At 67.2% G+C, this 21,238-nt stretch overlaps 1 protein-coding gene across 1 annotated transcript; it reads left to right on the top strand.

Moving 5' to 3' along the window:
• Positions 1 to 1,970: 1,970 nt before the first annotated feature.
• WFS1 (wolframin ER transmembrane glycoprotein) lies at positions 1,971 to 19,751 on the top strand. Its single transcript, XM_037529994.2, has 8 exons — positions 1,971 to 1,984; positions 7,164 to 7,393; positions 11,986 to 12,068; positions 12,500 to 12,644; positions 13,518 to 13,688; positions 15,058 to 15,138; positions 16,729 to 16,874; positions 17,828 to 19,751. The coding sequence occupies exons 2-8, from the start codon at positions 7,165 to 7,167 to the stop codon at positions 19,634 to 19,636; spliced, it is 2,664 nt and encodes an 887-aa protein (XP_037385891.1). The 5' UTR covers positions 1,971 to 1,984; position 7,164; the 3' UTR covers positions 19,637 to 19,751.
• Positions 19,752 to 21,238: the final 1,487 nt, after the last annotated feature.

The following is a 21,238-nucleotide window of genomic DNA, read 5'->3' as shown; positions in this document are numbered from 1 at the left end:
AAAGGGGAGTTCTAACTCCAGGTCTTCACTCTGATGAAATAGTCACTCATGTTCAGTGATTTTTTAGGGGGAGGGGCTTTTATCAACCTTCATGCACCCAAAAATGTGAAGAGTAATAGTACCGGAACGGTTTCTCCCCCTTCTACTGTTGTAACTCTCTGTGCCTTCTGTCACTGATCTCTGACGGGAAGGAGCTCTGTGTGACTTTATGCAAATAACTGCCTGTGTCTGAGCCTCGGTTTTCTCATCAGTAAAAATAAGCCTATGGGGCTTCCCTGGTCGGTCAAAGGGTTAAGCACAGCACTGTGAAGCTGTCCACAGCCACTGCAGCAGGAGTTCGATCCCCGGCCAGGGAGCTACCCACATGGCGCAGCAGACCTCTCCTGACTCGCCCGCTGCTCCCCTCAGCAGTGGATTTCAGTAGATCCCCCTGCTCTGCTCCCCACTCTGTCTCTGGTGAATCCTCTCACGTCCCCCACTTCTGGCCTGTACCCCAGCTCTTGTGTGCATAAATAAATAAATCTTTTTAAAAAAAAATAAGCCAATACCACCTGCATCACTGGGTCAGTCACTGGGTGAGGAGCAACACCTCCATGTGAAAGTGCCCTCCGCCCACCCTGGGCCGGCCATGCCCCTCCTTCACCCTCTGGGAGCTCCCACTGTCAGATGCAGGGTGAGGGGGGGGAAGGTGGCCAATCTGAACCCCGCAACTCTGAAAAAGCCCCGGGACTGTGTGACCAGTGGATAGAGCTGCTCTCCAAGGCCATCTGCAAGCTCCACTCCACAGTTTGGTGACATTGCCTGCAAGCCAGTCCTGCAGTGACAACCCAGGGCAGGTTTTTCCTCTGGTGGCTGCGAGGAGACAGCGGGCGTCCCTGGGCTCCAGCCGGCCGTTCCCAGAGCTGCCTCTGGACAGGCCCGCGTGCCCGCCTGCGGGAGCCGGGCCGGGCCAGGAGGGAGGCGGAGGGTCTCCCAGCCGCCCGGGACTGCACCAGCAGGGGCCTGCAGCAGCCCGGGCCTGCACCAGCGGGGGCCTGCACCAGCCTGGGCCTGCACCAATGGGGGCCTGCACCAGCGGGGGCCTGCACCAGCGGGGGCCTGCACCAGCCTGGGCCTGCACCAATGGGGGCCTGCACCAGCGGGGGCCTGCACCAGCCCGGGCCTGCACCAGCGGGGGCCTGCACCAGCCCGGGCCTGCAGCAGCGGGGGCCTGCACCAGCCTGGGCCTACACCAGCGGGGGCCTGCACCAGCCCGGGCCTGCACCAGCGGGGGCCTGTAGTCTTGCCTGCGCCCGCAGCACCTGCGGGCAGCGACCGCTGCACCTGGCTCGCGCATTCGCAGCGCGGGCTGCGCGGGTGTCCGGCCGGGGAAGACCTCCCGGGCTGGCAGGCGCTCCACGGGCTGCGCAGCGCGCAGCAGCGATCGCAAGGCCTGAGGCTGGTTCTGGGCCAGGGAGGAGGGCGGGAGGCCGCGGGCCGGGCCAGGATCCCACCACCTGTCGCCCCGCGGGCCGTGCCCTGGCCCCTGGGGCGCGACTGCCTGAGGGCGCGCCCGGGCCGCGGCGGGCCTGGGGGGCAGGGCCTGGGGGGCGGGGCCGGGGGCCGGGAGGGGCGGGGCCGGGAGGGGCGGGGCCGGGAGGGGGCGGGCCCGAGTGCGTTCGGAACTTTTCGCTCCGGGCCGGCCGGGCGGCGCAGGGGACGAGTGGGCCGTAGCACGGCGAGGCGCGTCTTGATTGGCGGAAGGGCGCCGTGATGGACGGGGCCGCCGGCCGCTCAGAGGTTCGAGCCCGCGCCGCGTCCCCCGGGCCGCGTCGGGAGTGGAGCGCGGCCGGCGGCCCCGCCCCGCCCCGCCCCGCCCCGCCCCGCCCCCGCGCCCTGGGCCGCGCTCCGAGCTCCCACGGCCGCCGCGCAGCCGCTCCCGCCGCCCCGGCCCGGCGCCGCCCGCCCCGCGCAGCTCCCCGGCGGGCTCGGCCCCTCGCGGCGGGTGAGTCTCCGGGCCGGGGGGCGGGAGGCCGGGAGCGCGCCTCGCCTCAGGCTCCCCGCGAGCTGCCCGGCGTCGCCGCAGGCGCCCCAAGACCTGGGCCCCGGGGCCCGCCCGCCCCGCCACCCCGGGGCCCGTCGGGCCGGCTCGGGACTCGGGGCGGCCCTTCGGCCGCGGCGCCGGGAGGCTGGGGGCGCCGTCGCGGCCAGCCCCGTCCCGCCGGCGAGATTCGCCCGAAGCCCGCTGCGGCCGGGAGGCGGCCCGAGCGCCCGGCCCCCTCGAGCTCCAGCGGCGCCGGCCCCGGGGCCCCGGGGGAACGCCCGCCCCGGGAACCCCGCTCCCCCGGCCCCGGGGCGCCCGCCGGGAACCCCGCTCCCCCGGCCCCGGGGCGCCCGCGGGGAACCCCGCTCCCCCGGCCCCGGGGCGCCCGCCGGGAACCCCGCTCCCCCGGCCCCGGGGCGCCCGCGGGGAGCCCCGCCCTGCCCGGCAGTAACTTCAGTTTCTGTAGCTGAAGCTTCTGCGGAGCCGCCCGGCCCGGCCCTCCGGGTGTGACGGGGCCGTGTCCCCCCATCTTCCCCCCTCCATGGTTAGAACCCCGGGGGCGGCTCGGCCGGCACTAACTCTGCAGCCTCTGGAGCCGCTGGACGCCGCGGCCCGGCTCCGCGGGGCGGTCACCTGCCGGGATGATGCGGCTGATGGGGCAGAGCCCGATGGACGCCGGTCCCCGCCCCCCTCGGACAGTGGCCGGGCCTGCGGCCTCGGGCCGGGCTTTCCCTCTGCCGGACGGCCCCTCCTTTCAGGCAGGCTCTGGCCCCCCCAGGTAGGAGCCCCCCAGGTAGGACCAGACCCAGGGCCCCCTCCCAGCCAGCCCCAGCCAGGGCCGCACGTCCCACTGTCCCGCCTGCCCCCCTTTGTCTCGGGGCAGTGAGTCTCCCGGCCTCTGCCCCGGGATTTAGCTGGAGGCTCCTGGCCCCTTGGCCACCTGCTCCTTCGTCCTCCTGCCCCCTGGGGGACGCATCTCGGGCTTCCCCAGGGAGCATGGACAGCCCTCCACACAGGCCGGCGCTGGGCAGGCCTTGGCTTGTTTTCAGAGGGGACCCAGCTCAGTCCGGGACCCCAGAAATATCTGCACTGAGGGACAGTCCCTCAGTGGGGGTAAGAAGAATCATAATGTCAGGGGATCTCCTGCTTCATACAGTTCCTGCCCCCCTCCCCCCAGAAAGTGGCGCCCCGTGGCCCCAGCCACCACCATGGTCACTTGGTGTGCTGTCCTCCTGGCCCCGAGCGCTCAGACGCCAGCCCTGGGCCAGGCTCCTCACTGTCTCTGCATCGCTGCCCGGCCCTGCCCTCATCTCCCTGGTCTGTCCCCCACAGCCCAAGGGTTCCTTAGCTACCACCCTTCTGCTCTCCATGCCCAGCTCCCGGCCGCCCACTCAGCCCCTTCTCTCTTCGGTGCCCCTTCCCCAGCCTCGCTGCTCACCCGCCTGCCTCTCCCACGCCACTGCCTTTTCTCCCGGCCGGTCTTCCCCTCCCTGGCCTGCCCTCACCTGCTGTCCTGCAGGCGGGCTCAGGCCTCCTCTTCCAGAACCCCTGCTCTGTCCTTGGCTGCGGCTGAGTGAGGCCCCTCCTGTGCGCGAAGCCCCAGGTGCTGCTGCGACTTGGTTCTCTGCTCGGGATCTTTCCCATCCAGACCTAAGGCCGGCCTGTGCCAACCATCTCCAGGGCAGGGAGGCCCCGCCTGGCACAGGGTGTGCCCACAGGCCAGGTCCGATGCCCCCCAGCCAGGCTCACAGCAGATGGAGACTGGGTCAGGGAGGCAACTCCTGGCCGACCCTGGTCACTGCCCGGGGCATTCCCAGCTTAGTTCCTCTTTGTTCTGTGAACGTGGCACCCTGGCTAGAGCTGAAATGTCTCTTGCTTTGGCCTGTCATTCTCTGGGGCAAAAATAGGTAGCGGGGAGTCTCCAGGGCTTTGTGCCCTTGCCTTGAGGAGCAGCTCCGAGTGGGGGCTGGTCGGGCAGGGCCAGCTCAGAACAGGGGCCCGAGACCCTGGGACTCCCCCCTACCCCAGGCCCCGCTCCCTCAGGGCTCAGTCAAGATTGGGGTTTAAAATAACATTCTGTTGAACTCCCCAAACCTTGCATGTTCATTGCAGAAAATCGGGAACTACATTTTGAAAAAGAAAAACCGCTGTCACCCCTTCTCCCGGAGGCGGGCGGTGTTAACAGTTGGGGGCATCCCTCCATCTCTCTCTGCAGGTGGATTTTGTTTTCGTCCTAAGCAGACCCAGGATGACCGCTCTTGCCACTTTCAGTCCCACGCAGCAGTGCTCTGCAGACCCCCGCTGGTCGCTAACGCCCCGTACAAGGCCGTGGCCCGCAGCCCGCGTGGGGCTGGAACCTTCCTGGCGGCCTCCCTCCCTGCGTGGTGCCGGAAACTAGGGCTGCGATGGGCGCTCTGGGGTGTCCTGGGCACCTATGGGCTCCCCGGTTCTCCCCCTGCCTGGGGCCCAGTCGGTGAAGGCTCTGGTCAGAGGGTGGGTACCCCTAAAAGCTAGCCCCCGGGACAGCAGCTGGGGGGCGGCCCGAGCCAGGCTTCAGGGAGCGGGGTCCCTCCTGTCCTTCAGCCTGAGTCTTGGTAGACTGTGGGTCCCCCGGCCCAGCAGGGTGGCAGCCCCTCAGCTGAGCTCCCTGGGGCTGGCGGTTTGCGTCTGGATGGGATAAAAATGTGCCTGGTTCTCACGCGGAAAGAATGCGGCCGCCCGGCTTTTTGGATCTCACTCATGACGTCCCCCCACCCCCCCCACTCGGCCGCCAGGCGGCAGGTGGGGCCGGGCAGGGCCCGTCCAGGCAGCAGGCGGGTGGATTATGATGCTGCTGCCCTGGCTTGGGCTTGGGAGCCACTGGCTCGGGGTCACACGGCAGGATGGGGTGACCCGCTTTCCTCCTGAGGCCAGGCGGCCTCAAGGGCACCAGGGACGCCAGGCCATTCCCAAGTGCTGGGACGCGGCCCCTGCCTCCAGGGCGCCCCATGTCCCTGAGCGGAGCTGCACCAGCGGGGGAGGGGCCGGACTCCTGGTCCCCACCAGGCGAGCCACCCCGTGACTCACTTGGGTTGTTTTAAAATAACCAGCCCTTTGATCCCGGAAGGCCTTGACCAGATCTGGGGGACCTGAGAGCTGCTCCCCTCCTCCGTGCAGGCTTGCTCACCGGAGGCTTTGCTTTAACCTGCCGCCTTTTTACTCTTCCACGGCACGCGCAGCACTGCGCCCGGGGCCGGCGGGAACCTCTGTTTTCCTGAATCTTCTGTTAGAAGGTGTTAGAAGGTGTTTTTCCACAGAATGTGCTCTTTTCAGTGCTCTATAACTTCACCTGGCCGCTGTTACCCCGTCTCACAGACAGGGCTGCCGAGCCACAGCCGGGCTGAGCAGCCGGTGGTAAGAGGTGGCGATGGGACGCTCTCCCCAGGCTGCCGCTGGTGGTCATCTGCGCCCGTTGCCCAGGGACAGGGCTGTCCCTCCTGACCAGGTCTCCTGTTAGAGGGGGAGGCAGGGAAGGCGGAACCCCCAGCCCGCCTCTGGCACAGAGGGCCCTGGTAGAGAGAAACCCTGAGGGCAGGGGAGGGAGGCAGGCTTGGCAGAGGCAGCCGGGACGGGGCGGGGAGCCCTGGACCTGAGCTGTGTCCAGCGCGGACTGGGGAGGGAGAGCAGGGCCACCCGGAAGGGGCTCTCTGGAGCAAAGGCCTGAGGTCAGCAGGTGCGGGCGGGGGGCTGGGAGGAGCAGGTGTTCTGGGCTTGGGTTGCGGAGGCAGGCAGTGCCCTGACTTTGGAAGCCCCCTTTGTCAGAGACCAGCTCGCAGAGCTCGGGGTTTGAATGCAGCTTCGACACCAGGAGCTGCGTGGCCTCCCTGCCTGGACCAGTTTCCTCGTTTGCGCGAGGGGCTGGGCGGGAGGAGGGGCCGTTTCTCCATCTGCACCAGCAGTGGAACAGCAGAGGCCTCCTCACAGGCCGGGAGGAGCCCGAGGGAAGCCTGGTGCGCGCAGAGCACCACACACCCCAGACCCACGCCTGTTGCGCCGTCTCCAGGGACAGGGCGCCCGCTCTGGGGGGTGCCCTCTGCCATTCCTGCACGGTGGCCCTGGCCGGCTTGGGTGGTCTCCGGTGGGGCCCCTGCCCGCTGGGCTCTGTGCGCCCAGTCGCCCAGCGGCCTCCGCCATGGCCACCGCGTGACCGCTCTCTGACTGTGGGTGCGCAAAAGCGCCTCTTGGTCTGGTTCCTGGAAGCCCGGAGCTCGGAAACAGCAGCAGCGCTGGGTCTGATTTCCCGGCCGAGTCTGTGGCTTGACCGAGCCTGCGCCCACAGGGATGTTTGGGAGTAGGGCTCAGCTCCCCCGAGGAAGGAATGTTCAGATGCAATCTGCAGGGCTCTGCGGGGCGCAGATCCGATTGGAGCCTTTTGGAGCTGGTGGGCAGGCGTGGCGTGCGGCCCTGGGCCCCGGCCCAGGTCTCCAGAAACACCCGTCGGGCCGGGCTTGGTGCCTGGTCTGGGTGCTCAGAGGTAGCCCACGCTCTCTGGCCTTGCCTGGCCCCCGCAGCCTCCCAGATCCCCTTGCCTCCTCTTTTCACCCACACCTCGCTTGCGCTCCCTGCGCTGCGCTGGCGTCTGGGGCCCCGGAAGGGACCAGGGCTGTGCTGGCTCTCAGGGCAGAAAGGCGCGGCGGCACCGCTAGAGCTGAGGGCCAAGGTCAGGGTGTAGGCAGCTGGCCCGGGGCTCCCCTCCGAGCGATGACCGCCGTCGCCTGTCCACTGGCCCTCAGGCCCCTGGCCGGCAGCTGCACCGCCCCCTCTCCATGCAGACTTGTCTTTCTCTCAGTCCCCTCCTTTTCTTGTAAGACTCCAGCCTTGGACAGAGGGTCCCCCAATTCAGGATGGTCTCATCTCAAGATCCTAAATTATATCTGAAAAGACCCCTTTTCCAGGCCCCCCCATCATTTGGGGCCACCACGCAGCTGCCCACAGCCAGCTCTTTTGTCCCGTGGACAGTCCATGATCTACACCTCTCAGACAAGGACACCTGAGCCCAGGGCCCGCGGCTCTTCCCTGCTGAGGCAGGGCCTCAGGCCCTCGGATGTGAGGGCCCTAGTGGAGCACCTGTCGAGCTGACCCTCGCTCTTCTCGCCGGCAGGATGGACTCCAGCGCGCCTGCTCCAAGCCCCTCCGGCCCGCAGACTCCGCCACCACCACAGCCCCAGGCCCGCTCCCGGCTCAACGCCACGGCCTCAGTGGAGCAGAAGAGCGAGGTGCCCCGAGCTCCCAGCTCCCAGGCTGGACCTGGACTACCCGTGGGAGGTGCAGCTGCCCCAGCCGGGCCTCGGGCCCAGCGTGCCAGGAGCCGGGAAAGAGTGGCTGGAACAGGTAAGGGGTGGGCCTCCAACTGTCCTCAGCCCAGGCCGGGGCTGGTTCTGGGTGCAGGGAGAGCACCCAGGTCCTGGCACAGGCCAGGGACACCCAAGTGCCCCCTGCCGGGGCTTCCCCTGCCACCGAGCGCCCACACACCGCCCTGGGCCTTCAGCTCTCCCCTGGGCTCCGGCCTTGCTCCGGGTTCCTCGCTCGGCTGCCGAGTTTCCTTATTTCTGATGAAATGGCTCCAGCTCCGACCGGCGCAGACCTGACTGGCAGGCGGCTTGCACCGGGCGCTCTGCAGAGGGGCGTACTTCCCCGCCCCCTTCCCCCCAGCATCGCAGAAGCCCCTGCCCGCCACCCCGTGCCTCATGGGGCTGTTTGTTCAGGCAGCTGTGTTGGGTCTGGGAACCCCAGTTACCCAGCCTCTTCGGGGCCCCTATGGCCTCTCCCCGTAGGGGCCAGCTGCCCCCTGAGGACGTCCCTGCTCCCAGCCCCGGCCCCCGCCATTCTCTGGGCCACCGTCCTCCATCCTCAGCCTCGCTGCTGAGGGTCCTCCCAGCTCCCTCGCTGGCTTCCTCGGGTTTCTGCTCCCCTAGTCCTTCCCAGAATGTGCCTCTCGGGGCAAGGGTGAGATGGTGTGAGGCGGATGGGCAGGGACAAGTGGTCCTGAGCCGGCTGCTTTGCAGGCGTTGGGGGAAGGCACTGGGGCTTGGTCCATCCTCTGTCCATCTGCTGCTTACTGACCCAGAGTGGCCACAGTGGGGCGGGGGAGCAGGCAAAAGGGAGGCAGACCTGGCCCTCACCCCCAGGGAGTCTGCATTCCGGGGGGCAGAAGGAAGCACAGGATCTGGGGAGCACAGAGGTGGCTCTGACCTGGGCTGGGAGACAGGAAGCTGCTTTCTGCAGGAATTAACCCAGGGGAGGAGAGGTAGTGGCCTGGGGTAGGGCTGGGCCAGGGGGAGCCCGGCCTCCCGGGCGAGCTGGTGAGGGCAGGAGGGCTGGGGGCCAGGGGCCGGGGCGCGTGCCGTGTCCCGCCTGCAGTCGAGACACCGCGGGAAGGAGCTGGCCTTGTTTGCCCGGCGCCTTCCTGCTCTCGGGTCGTAGCTGGAAATGCCCCAGCTCACGGTGAGCTCCCCGGATGCTGGAGAGGGAGGAGCAGGCCCTGGCTGGGTGTTTGGGTGGAACAGCTGGTGTCCTCACTTCCCTGTGAGTGACGGCTTGGCGTGGGCTTCTGGTGGTTGACTGCGCTTCTGTGTCATCTGCTTTATCCTCGCGGCCCAAGCCTGGGCAGAGTCGGGGCCGTTGGCCCAGTGACAGGTGGAGCTCCTGGGCCCAGGGAGGCTGGGTGCTCCCGCCCCACTGCCCTGTTGGGACAGGTTCGGACCTTCCTGGGTGGGGAAGCCTTGTCACTTCCCTTCTCGGGTTCCCTGCCCCTCTTCTGCACACGAGACCATTCTGTGTCTTCCAAGTCTGCCCCCACATTTGCCCACCACCCCTTTGCTGCAAGGTCTCCTCTGCCCATAACATGCCCTGAGCTCGTAGAATCCTAATCCTCTCGAGGCTGTTCCTCTTACACCATCTGACCTCCGCCCACAGCAGGAAGCGTGTGCCTGTGCCTGTGCATGTGCTGCTGTGGGCGCAGGGCTGGCCCAGCCGTCCATGCATCTCATGTGCTTGGCTGTGAGCTCTGCTGCCCGGCTCACTGCAAGGCTGGTGCTGCTCCAGGCGCTCACTGTGGCCTCCTTGGGACTGAGGCAGGCAATGGGGAGCCCTCGGCCGGCCCTGCCCCTCAGCTCACCCCGCCCGTTGACTGGCCCCAGCTGGTTCTCCGGGACTGGCTCGGCCCGGCTCCCACAGCAGGACTGCCCACGGACTTGCTCTTTCTCATGCGTAGGAGCCCTGAGGTCCAGGAAGGGCCTTTGAGACCAAGGTGCGGCTCTCGGCTGGGCTGGTGACCTCAGCTGTGTGCCCTCTAGGGCAGCATGGTGCCCGGGCATTTTGGGGGCGTTCCTCAGGCCCCGGGGCATGTGGAGACATGCTGGGTCGGGACATGTGTGGCGTCCAGGTCTCCTCGTCCCCATGGGCTGCCTGGCCTGGTGGCAGCTGCGGTGCGCCCTGTGCTGCCTGCACGAAGGTTGCACAGGGCTCCCAGCCCCAGGTTCCTCCTGCCCCACCGCTGCCGGGACCTGGTGTGTGTGTCGCCCCGGGAACTAGCGCCACACATGTGCGCGTGAGCAGATGGGGTGTGTGCGCGCGCGTGTCCGGGTGCTCTCCGCACTCCTCCATGAGCCTGCTCGCAGGCTCTGCGGCGCCTGCCCCAGTGAAGAAGTCCCAGCCTCCGTTGCCACGCTGGCCTCCCCTGGCTCCCCCTCGGCCGCTGCCTGGGGTGACTGCTCAGCCAGGCAACGCCCCAGCCCCCACGAGCACCTGCTGTGCGTGGGCCTTCCCTCAGGGCTCCCATGGCCAAGTCTGACCCCGCAGCCTGTGCGGGGCGTGCTGCTGTCGCTCCACACGCAGACGAGGACTGAGGCAGACCTGCCCCAGTGGCCAGCTGCTGCATGCCCGGCACCCAGGTGCCCGAGCCTGCTGTCCACGGCACACCTCACGGCAGCGCTACAGAGCTCTCCGGGCTCGGAGGGAGCAGCTGGCCTGGGCAGCACACAGGCCCTGCTTGCGCGGAAACAGGCCTGTCCTGGTTTCCACATCTCCCTCAGAGACCTGTCGTTCTGCTCTGACTCTGAGGCCACTGCACAGGCCAGGGCCTGACCCCTGACCCCGGGATGGTGGCCCAGCCCTGGATGCCTGAAGGCCGCGGGCAGGGGCCAGGGCTGGGACGCAGAATGGCCCTGGGGTGCTGTCCAGTGTCTCGGGTAAGAGTCTGAGCGGATATGCTCTGGCCCCGCCCCCAGGGGCAGGCGCCCGTGAGGGGGGCCTGGGGCCAGCCAGAGTCTGGGCCTCCTGAGCTGCATGAGTACTGCCCAGCCGTGGCTTTTGGGGTCATTTTTAAGGAGTGACCTCGTCTGTGTGTCCAGCAGAGGGGCGATGAGCATCGTTCAACTCCCAAAGGCGGCCACAAGGGTCCATGTCCATGCTAGCTCACCTCCTCCATGTTTTCAGGCGAGGAAGTCCGGGGGGAGACGGGCTCAGCAGCCAACTCCCCGCCCCCCGGCTGGGGAAGTGGCAATGGGGCAGGATCGCAGGGCCTGGCTGCCTGGACCGCCTGCGGGGCTGCCGTGTGGTCCCCTGTCTGCGGCTCGGCCGGTCTCTGGAGGCTTCTCACTGGTGTTGAGGCGAAGCTGCCGGGTGTTGCCCTTGACCTTGGGACAGGTGCCTGCTGGGAAAAGGCCAGACCCTCCGACCGGCCTGCAGCGCGAGTGGAGCTGCCGAGTGGCCGCGGAGCTGTAGGTGCTGGTGCCACGGGGGGGGGGGGGGGGGGGGGGGGGTGAAATCAAGAAGCTCCACGTGTTCTAGGAGACCCGCGTGTCGGGCGACGTCTCGAAATGTCAGACTATGAATAACTTCTGTGAAAAATTAATCACGGACAAGAATCATCTTTTCCGCCAGCAGACATATGTTTGCAATCTTCTATGTTCTGGTTTTAAAAACAGAACAACCAGAATGCGGACTTGTGAATTCAGTTTGTCGCGGGAAGCGTTGTGCACCCGGGAGAGGTGGCTTGGGGGCGCACCCGGAAGTAACCACTGTGGCCTGGGGTCAGCCCCCGAAATGGAATCGGGGACAGAAGGAAACTCCGGTTTCGGGAAAGCCCAGTCTGGCCCCGTCCCCTAACGCAGAGGGCCTCGTTCTTCCCGGGCCGTCCTGATGGATTGAAAATGCCTCTTGCTGGGTCACACAGCACTTTGGGGCTCAGATTTCTCCACGTGTGCATCTTCCCAGCCAGCCCACGGGAGGGGCCTGGCTCAGCCTGCAGGCTTCGAGATCCCGGCCCTGGGGGCTGAGCTCAAGTCCAGAGAGCACCTTCCAGGGCCCGAGGGTGTGTGGCGGCAGCCAGAGAGAGGTGTACGGGGTGCTTGTTCCGGAAGCACCAGGTTCGTTCCGGCTGCCGGGGAAGGGACGGATGTCCTGGCCCAGAGCCACTGCTCACGAGGTCCCCAAGGACCAGGGGGCGCGTGCACTGTGTGACTGCTGCAGGGAGCGCGGTGCCCCTGTGCCTGGCCGTGAGGTCTGGTGAGAAGTCCCGGCCCCTCCAAGCTGTCACCACCTCTCTGTGGTGTGTGTGTCCCAGTCTTTCTTTAAGCCCGAGCCTTAGATCTTTCTAGAGCCCCAGCTGAAGCAGGCCTGAGTGTAGCTGCCCTGACTGGTCAGCTCAGCGAGGTAGGGGCAGTGGGGAGAGCGAGGGTTCCCCTAGCCTCCCACCCTGAAGGATGGAGCTGCTGCCGCAAACCTCCTTGAAGTGGGACTCGCTCTCTTCCAGGGTGGCCCGCGAGGCAGCATCCAGCACATTCTCCACATCTGCTCCCGTGTCCCCGACCTCGGTTGACCGCGGGGAGCTGCCTCGCGTCTGGAGCCCGGTCCTGCTCCACTCCTCTGGCAGGTGACAAGGACCCCCGTGATGTTCCGGTTGCTTGTGTTCTCTGCCCAAGGGCCCACGAGAGGAGACGTGGAAACCCCCTTTGAAGATGTGCTGGAGAAGGCCAAGGCCGGGGACCCCAAGGCGCAGACAGAGGTGAGGTCCGTGGCGCCCACATGCGGGCCTGGAGGAGTTGGTGCTGTCACAGCGGGGCTCAGGGAGCCCATGGCTGTGGCCCCTCTGTGACACTGTCCTTTCTGCCACCCTTGGGACGGTCCACCTCCCATCTCCCACCCATGCCTGGTCTTGGGCACCCCTCCCCTGGGACGCCTTCCCTGCTCCCCGCCTGTCCGTGGTGCCCGCCCCCGCCCTGCCCCGTGAGGAGCAGCGCCCTGGCGGTCAGGCAGGCTGGCCCAGTGTAGATGCCCAGCAGGACCCGATTCTCACCACCTCTGCTTGGCCTGGGGGAAGGGGATTGGGGGGGGGCGGACGGGAGAAGGCTGTGGAAGCCCGAGGCTATTTGGCTGTGGGGAGCAGGTGTGTGGGACGGGGCGAGGGAGCCCGCTGGTAAGCGGCCTGGCCTGCAGGTGGGGCGGCACTACCTGCAGCTGGCGGCCGCCGGGGACGAGGAACTCAACAACTGCACCGCGGTGGACTGGCTGGTCCTGGCCGCCAAGCAGGGCCGGCGCGAGGCCGTCAAGCTTCTTCGCCGCTGCCTGGCAGACAGAAAAGGTGAGTCCAGAGGGGCTCGGTGCCGCTAGCTGAGGAACACCAACCGGACCTCGGCCGCAGGGCGCCTGACGCGGTCACGCAGCGGGAAGTGGTGGTTTCTGGGCGGCTTTGTCCTCGAGACGCTTTCTGGGGTATGACGGGGGCAGTTAGCAGGCCCAGCCAACCCCTAGCGTGTGTGGCATCTGCAAACACCTCCGGGCTCCCGCCCGCTGTGCCTGAGGAGCCCGCGCCAGGGCAGGGTCAGCCTGCCCGTGGGAAGCCGAGGCGGCGCTGGAGGGAGCGGGGCCACCGGCCCACAGCCTTGGAGACCAGCTGCACACCTGGAGGGCCCGGAGGAGCCCAGTGCCTTCTCATCGTCAGGTCCAGCCCCCTGTGCTGTCTTCCCGGGAGGGGCCTGCTGATTCGGCTGCTGGGCTGCTTGTCGCCCTGCACCGGCCCCTCCAGAGCAGCCGGCTTCTTCAGGAAGGGCCTGTCCCAACGGCCATCTCAGGCACCGCACTCGCAGGCTGCCGCTGTGTCCAGCAGGGGCCTCACTGTGAGAACATGGCTCTGGGCCTGCTCCGCCTCTGACCCCCGTCCTGGGCAGCCAGGGCAGCTCCGGCCATGGTTTCTCCCCCTGCCAACGGGGCGGGGGAGGGGTGGGGGGGAGCAGCATGTGCTCAGGGGAGATGGAGTGGGGGAGGGAGGGAGGGTTCTCAGTCCCGTGTGTCCTCAGTGTCTGTGGAAGGCACTGCTGGCCCTCGTTTCCCTGTCTGCTCTTGTCCAGTGGTGCCTGCCAGGCCCAGGCTGCACATACACGCACACGCGCTCTCATACACACACATGAGGGCGACTTCGAGGCCAGGCCTGAGGCCCTGACGCCCCGTCCCCCAGGCATTACCTCTGAGAACGAGCCGGAGGTGAAGCAGCTCTCCTCCGAGACCGACCTGGAGCGCGCCGTGCGCAAGGCGGCTCTGGTCATGTACTGGAAGCTCAACCCCAAGAAGAAGCAGCAGGTGGCCGTGTCAGAGCTGCTGGAGAACGTGGGGCAGGTCAACGAGCACAGTACGTAGCGGGCACCGGGCACTGCCCCACCCAGGGCACCCCACGGGCTGTCATGTTGGGATTGGGGGTGGGGTTCCCTGTGGAGAGTAACAGAAGCTCCTAAACGGCCTTGTGGGGCTTCACAGGCCTCCTGTAAGGCCAAGTGAGGTCCTTCCTGGGGTCCCAGCATCCCCCTGTGTTTGGGGTCCCTTCTAGGCAGGCCTGAGCCCTGGCTCCGCTGTCCTCTGGGCGCCCAGCAGCTGCTCCTTCCTAGTTCACTTCTCCCTCGACCTTTGGGCTTGTCCCCTGCTGCCCACAGGCAGAGCCATGGGCATTCTCGGCGCGTCCTCCTGAGGGGGCAGAGTGGGGCAGGGGACACATGCACCCAGGGGCCCAGCTCCGATATCTGGAAGCTCCAGGGCCACCAGCCACTGTGCCTCCTGAAATCCCCCAAGGCGGGCCTTGTCCCTGCCCCCACTTCTGATGAGTTTTCCCGAGAGCACACAGGCGACCAGCAGGAAAGACGCGTTGGACAGAGCAGGTGTCCTTGGCTTTGTGGCCAAGGTCCACCTGGCTTCTCCATGACCCCTGGTTGCCTGCCTCCAGTTGTTCAGAACAGAGAGGATCCCCACCCCCCCTTTCTCTGGGGTAGATGCAAAGGGCTGGAACCCCCTGACCAACACCTCTGCCCCCTCTGGGGTCCCGGGTCAGGCCCCCATTCAGCGCTGTCTCTCTTGCTCCCAGGGATTCCTCTGATCTGGTCGGGGTGGGCAGCTGGGAGCAGCAGATGTGGCCATGAGCCTGGGGTCAGAGTGGCCCCCTGTGGAGCCCCAGAGACACTCAGCAGCCACAGCCCAGGCCCCACCGACCCCCACCCCAAATGGGCAGTTCCAGCTGGCCACTCCTTTGGCCTGGGCCCACCTCTGTCCACATGTCTCGTCCCGCTCCTGCCTGATGCCCCGCACAGGCCTGGCACTGCATTGGGAAGAGCCGCTCAGTGCTTGCCCAATGTGGCAGGGTGTTGGCAGAAGGGCAGAGCATTTCAGCCCTGCAGGTTGCTCACTCACTGCAGCGGGCTGGAGATCCAGGGAGCCCTGGCCCTGCCCCGGGAGCGCAGTCTTGTTCCAGGGGAGTCATGCCAAGGGCCCATGCAGTCAAGGTGCTTGGGGACGGGTGGCGCCGACCAGAGTGCCGTGTGCCCAGTGCGCTTTGCCAGCGGGGGTGGGGCGCCAGGGCACCCTGGGGACAGGAGGCTCAAGGTCACTGCTCAGATGGGCCCAGTGGCCCCCAGAGGTGGGGGCATGCAGGAGCACATGGGTGGTTTCTGGGCGTTGCCAGATGAAGGAGCAGCTGCCAGCTCCTTGACCCTGACCCACTCTGTCTTCTGCAGATGGAGGGGCACAGCCAGGCCCTGTCCCCAAGTCCCTGCAGAAGCAGAGGCGGGTGCTGGAGCGCTTGGTCAGCAGTGAGTGTGAGTAGTGGGCCCTCAGCCGTGCCGCCCACCCTCGGCCCCAGGCCAGCCGGGGCGCAGGGGTCACCCCGGTACCTCTGGGGCTGTGGGCTGGGGTGTCAGTGGGGCCCAGCAGGAGTGTCAGCTGTGGAGGGAAGACACGATGGAGCGTGCATGACAGTGAGAAAGCTGGGGCGGGGGGCATGACGGGCAAGGGGGCAGCTCTGCCCCTGCACCGGGGGCTCAGGACCGACCACGTCAGAACTCCCTGGGCCTTGTGACCGCGGGCAGACAGGTCTGCGGTCACCTCCACCGGGGCTGCTGCCTCTGCCCCAAGGACACGGCCCCGCGTTGCGCCCTTCCACACGACCATTCCCTGCAGTTTCGGGGGCGCATTTCTTTCCCTCGCGCCACTCAGGAAAGGCCCCTCCTGACCCTCCGTTCCCATCAGCTGCCCGCTCCCCTGCCCGCTTCGAAACTCCGAGAAAGGGCTGTGTGTTCTTACCATCTTGACTCCCCCTTGTCACCCCACCAGAGTAGCTGCTCCTCACTGGTGACCCCAGCCCATCTGCCAGGTCCACCTCTGACCTGTCCACACGGCCCCCACCTCCCTCCCCTGCCTGCAGGCCATGCTCCCCGGTCCTGCTGCCACCTGGCCCCTCCCTGTGGGTGCCCCACGTGGTTCCCCACTGCCCAGGATGCTGCGCTTCGGCCACGCCTCTGTCCACAAGCACAGCTGCGTCACCCTCACTGCCTCAGTGGCCAAAACGCCACCCACCACCCCAGAGCTCAGCCACCAACATGCCGCACGGCCCCTGGTGTCCAACCCACGCTCCACCACCCCGGTTGTCATGGTCACGCCAACATCGTGGTCCCCACCGCATGGCCACCTGTGTGCCTGCCCCTGCTGCCTGTCTCCCGTAACCACTGCTCCCTGGGCGCTGTCTTCCTGGCCGGGCCAGTGCGTCCCCAGAGCCCAGAACACGCCTCGCCCCCAGGTGGCCTCCCGAAATGCCTCTAAAGGGCAGCACAGTAGGGCCTGCCTGGCCTTGGGGTCCTGCTTGGCTTGGGACCAGTGTGTGAGCTGGCTTACTGCGCCTCCCGGCCCTCTGCCGCCCCATGGGGGCTACCTGGTGGAGGCAGATTGGCAGGAGTCCAGCCCCATTCTGCAAGTTTTGGTCTCCAAGCCTGGGCTGGCGGTACTGGGCTTTGCTCCACATTCCAGGCATTTCCCAGTGCTCAGAAAAGCCCAGTGCGCAGTGGGCCCCAGGAAGGAGTGCGTGAAACAGCAGGGAACAGGGCTTGGGGGACAGCCAGTCAGCAGGGAATCCCTGAAGCCAGGATTCCCCGAGAGATGCTGTCTGGTGGTGCCCATGGAGGGCATTTGAGCCGCCCCCCAGGCTTGAGGAGCTGGGCGGAGGGGTGCAGCCATGGCCGAAGGGAGCACACGTCCCAAGGCGAGGAGGCGGCACCGGCAGGCGGCTTCGGGTGGTCTGCCTGGGAATGGGTGGGGCAGGGGGTGGGTCTTCCCCCAGCTCGCCAAGGGCGCATCCTGCCTCGCCACCCCCAGCCAGAGCCTGCATCTGACCCTCGCCTTCTTCCTGTGCTTAGCCAAGAGCTACATCGCCCTGGACGACTTCGTGGAGCTCACCAAGAAGTACGCCAAGGGCATCGTCCCCACCAACCTGTTCCTGCAGGACGACGAGGACGACGAGCTCGCTGGGAAGAGCCCCGAGGACCTGCCGCTGCGCCTGAAGGTGGGCGGGCCACGCCCTGTGCCCCCACACACTGGGCACCCACGAGGGCACAGCCATGTGGACCTGGCTGGTGGCTGAGACTTGGGGTGCAGGTGGATGTGACCCCACTGTCCTCTCAGAGCTGCCCCCCGAGGCTCAGCTCAGGGTCGGGTTCGTGATCCTGCCTCCCCCTGCAGAGACTAGTGTGGCCGCAAGTGTGACCTGAGATGTCCGCCAGGGCCGCAGTCAGCGAGGAACCCCCAGGCCGTGTTGCGGCTCCTGCAGGACATGCGTGGGCTGCACATGTTCAGCAGAGGCAGGGCGGGTCGGCCGGTGGGTGCAGAGGGACAGGAGGCGGCTGGAGGGCACCTTGCGGGCCTGGGGGTGTAGAGGGTCAGACCAGGCTGCCGTCCAGGGTCGGGCTGGGGCGGGTGCAGGGAACGGGCATGTGGCTGTGAGCATCACGGCAGGGCCTCAGGTTTCAGAGCAGGCTCCTCCTGGCCCTGCGGGCGCCGGGCTGGCTGCACACAGAGGGACATCTAGGCCGGTGTCTGGGTGTCTGCGGCTGTGCTGCCACGGCCAGACCCCGCACAGGGACTAGCCTAGCAGACCTGTGCCGCGCACGGGTCCTGTGCAGCAACCTCACAGCGCGGAGCAGGCTCAAGCCCCAGCGCTCGCTCGCAGTCTGGAAGCCCTGGGCATGCCCGCGCAGGCTGGCGTTCCCTAGGGCCACCCTGTGCTCAGAGGCATGACCAGCGGAGCCGAGGAGAGACTTGGGGGACGGCAGGGCAGGGCAGGGTGTCCTGTGCGGACAGGGCAGCGCGGCTGGTCGGGCCCCTCAGAGCAGGGCTCAGCTGGGGACACCGGCAGGTTGCCATCCACTCTGCCCAGAGCGCGGGGGTGAGGAGTCTGGAGAGGAGCCCAACGGGTCCCCGGCCTGGCCCCAATGCTGTCTCACCCCTGCACCCTCCCAGGTGGCCAAGTACCCGCTGCACGCCATCATGGAGATCAAGGAGTACCTGATCGATGTGGCCTCCCGCGCGGGCATGCACTGGCTGTCCACCATCGTGCCCACCCACCACATCAATGCCCTGGTCTTCTTCTTCATCATCAGCAACCTGACCATCGACTTCTTTGCCTTCTTCGTGCCCCTGGTCGTGTTCTACCTGGCCTTCACCTCCATGGTCATCTGCACCCTCAAGGTCTTCCAGGACAGCAAGGCCTGGGAGAGCTTCCGCGCCCTCACCGGGCTGCTGCTGCGCTTTGAGCCCAACCTGGACGTGGAGCAAGCCGAGGTGAACTTCGGCTGGAACCACCTGGAGCCCTACGTCCACTTCCTGCTGTCCGTCTTCTTCGTCATCTTCTCCTTCCCCGTGGCCAGCAAGGACTGCGTGCCCTGCTCGGAGCTGGCCGTCGTGTCCATCTTCTTCACCATCACCAGCTACATGAGCCTGAGCACCTGCGCCGAGCCCTACACGCGGAGGGCGCTGGTGACCGAGGTGGCCGCCGGTCTGCTGTCCCTGCTGCCCACCCTGCCCTTCGACTGGCCCTACCTGAAGTTCCTGGGCCAGACCTTCTTTACCATGCCCGTCGGCCACTTCGTGGTCCTGAACGTCAGCGTGCCCTGCCTGCTCTACGTCTACCTGCTCTACCTCTTCTTCCGCATGGCCCAGCTGAGGAGTTTCAAGGGCTCCTACTGCTACCTGGTCCCCTACCTGGTCTGCTTCATGTGGTGCGAGCTGTCAGTGGTCCTCCTGCTCGAGTCCACCGGCCTGGGGCTGGTCCGTGCCTCCATCGGCTACTTCCTCTTCCTCTTCGCGCTCCCTGTCCTGGTGGCCGGCCTGGCGCTGGTGGGCCTGGTGCAGTTCGCCGGCTGGTTCGCGTCGCTGGAGCTCACCAAGATCGCCGTCACCCTGGCGGTCTGCAGCGTGCCCCTGCTCTTCCGCTGGTGGACCAAGGCCAACTTCTCCCTGGTGGGGATGGTCAAGTCCCTGTCGCGCAGCTCCCTGGTCAAGCTCATCCTGGTGTGGATCACGGCCATCGTGCTGTTCTGCTGGTTCTACGTGTACCGGTCGGAGGGCATGAAGGTCTACAACTCCACGCTGACCTGGCCGCAGTACAGCTTTCTGTGCGGCCCGCGGGCCTGGAAGGAGACCAACATGGCGCGCACACAGATCCTGTGCAGCCACCTGGAGGGCCACCGTGTCACGTGGACAGGCCGCTTCAAGTACGTGCGGGTGACGGAGATCGACAACAGCGCCGAGTCAGCCATCAACATGCTGCCGCTCTTCATCGGCGACTGGATGCGCTGCCTGTACGGCGAGGCCTACCCGGCCTGCAGCCCCGGCCAGGCCTCCACGGCCGAGGAGGAGCTCTGCCGCCTCAAGCAGCTGGCCAAGCACCCCTGCCACATCAAGAAGTTTGACCGCTACAAGTTCGAGATCACGGTGGGCATGCCCTTCAGCGGCGCCAACGGCAGCCGCGGCCCCGAGGACGACGATGTCACCAAGGACATCGTGCTGCGGGCCAGCAGCGAGTTCCGGGACGTGCTGCTGCACCTGCGCCAGGGCAGCCTGGTCGAGTTCAGCACCGTCCTCGAGGGCCGCCTGGGCAGCAAGTGGCCCGTCTTCGAGCTCAAGGCCATCAGCTGCCTCAACTGCATGGCGCAGCTCTCGCCCGCCCGGCGGCACGTGAAGATCGAGCGCGACTGGCGCAGCGCCGTGCAGGGTGCCCTCCGCTTCGCCTTCGACTTCTTCTTCTTCCCCTTCCTGTCGGCCGCGTGAGCGCGCGCTGGCTGCAGAGGCGGCGCCGGTGGGTGTCTCTGCCGGCCGTCCACGCGGCCAGTGGGCGCGCCGCTGCGCTGTGTGTGTGTGAGCGCATGCGTGTGCCGCGGCCACGGCGGCCCTGTCCTGTGGGGTCCGCTCCTGGCGAAGGGGCCTCCACCGTGACCGCGACGCCCACGTCCTTGGAAACTGCATGCCATGCCCTGCCCACCGCCCGCCCCCAGAGAAGCAGCCGCGGGCCAGACTGGGGGCCCCGACTCCCCCGGACTCCGACAAGCACTTTACAGATGACGCCCCCACCCCGTCCCAGACACCCACCCCGCTTCTGTGCGCCGGGCTTGTTCTTCAGAAGGGAGCGTGCCGCGTCGTCTCCACGAGAGGCTTATTTATTAGGTCACTGCTGCGCCTCGACAGCTGTCCGTGGCTGGGGCGTCCTGCGGCCAGGCCCTGCCAGGCTTTGGGCGTGTCCGCGGAGCTCAGCCCCGCAGCAGGCCTCACGGTCCCCTGGGGGTGGCGGGTGAGCCTCGCTCGGACGCACCCGGACTTGGGAGATAGAGCCGTGGGGGCCCGCGCAGAGCTCACTGCCGTGTTCAGCACCGCTGAGCGGGAAGCCGGGACCCTCAGTGGCCAGAATAAACACTTTGATGAAATCCGCTGTCCCTCCGTGATTGAGAAGGAGCCTCTTCCTGCGCGGCCCCAGAGCCGGCCCCGGCACTGCACGGCCTGGCTTCGCGGCGGCCGAGAGCCCTGAGCGGTGGCTGCGCCGCCCGGCCGTCCCCTCAGGCTCACGAGGTGAGACGCGTCGCAACTCACGGTCTCGGGGAGGGGGCACCGCAGGCGCCGTGGCCTGGGAGCCGCCCCCCTCGGTGAGGGCACCGTCTTACAGGCCCACAGATAGGATCGGGACTTCACTAGTAGTGACCACACAGCGTTGCCAGGCCCCCGTCCAGGGTCCCCTAGGGTGCCGGAGCAGCGTGGGGTTCCCTCGGGTGGGGGCATGTCTCCAATGTCTTCCCTGCAGCGGAGGACAAGGCTGGCCGCCTCCCGCCCTCAGCAGTCAGCACCGGTACCAGCGGGTCCACTTGTTGAGGTTGGCAACTCAGGGACCTTCGCACGTTCTGTCCACGGCCGGTGACCAATTTGCCCCTTTGGGGTGTGGTGAGGTCCCCAGACCGGCTCCTCTGGGCAGGGAGCAGCTGCACCCCTCGCTGGTGCCTGCTCTTTCCCAGGCGTGAGATGAGGCTAGAGGTCGGCCCTGCCCGCCCCCCTCTACCCCACAGGTTGTGAGGCTGTGAACTGCACTCTCAGCTCCCCACTGACGGTCGGGGGAGAGCTGGGGGAGCAGCAGGCACCCTCTAAGCAGACAGACTCTCCCAGCCCCCACGGCTGAGGGAGGCACTGACAGCTGGCTGAGGAGAGAGGCCCCCGGGCAGCAGGGGCAGGGCAGGCGCGGGCCAGCTTCAGACCCGGGTGGGCCGCTGCTTGGAGCAGGGGTGTGATCGCGTGGGCGGAGCCCCGAGAAGTGCCGTCTGCACAGGGAGGAAAGCCTTGGGTTCGAGCGTCGCACGCACAGCGGCCAGCACCGGCGTCCAGTGTCCTGCT

The sequence above is a fragment of the Talpa occidentalis genome, unplaced genomic scaffold (genome assembly GCF_014898055.3).
Source record: "Talpa occidentalis isolate TD23 unplaced genomic scaffold, MPIMG_talOcc4v2.1 talOcc4.6, whole genome shotgun sequence".
NCBI classification, from domain to species: Eukaryota; Metazoa; Chordata; class Mammalia; order Eulipotyphla; family Talpidae; genus Talpa; species Talpa occidentalis.
Note: the sequence above shows the minus strand (reverse complement) of the source record. Positions and strands in the feature narration are given on the sequence as shown.

What these genes read in the sequence shown, in the direction of transcription:
- WFS1 (XM_037529994.2), top strand. Translation starts at nt 7,165, where the DNA reads ATGGACTCCAGCGCGCCTGCTCCAAGCCCCTCCGGCCCGCAGACTCCG. An exon ending in GCGCTTGGTCAGCAGTGAGT is followed by an intron (nt 15,139 to 16,728) that starts GTGAGTAGTGGG and finishes TCCTGTGCTTAG; the next exon opens with CCAAGAGCTACATCGCCCTG. An exon ending in ACCTGCCGCTGCGCCTGAAG is followed by an intron (nt 16,875 to 17,827) that starts GTGGGCGGGCCA and finishes GCACCCTCCCAG; the next exon opens with GTGGCCAAGTACCCGCTGCA.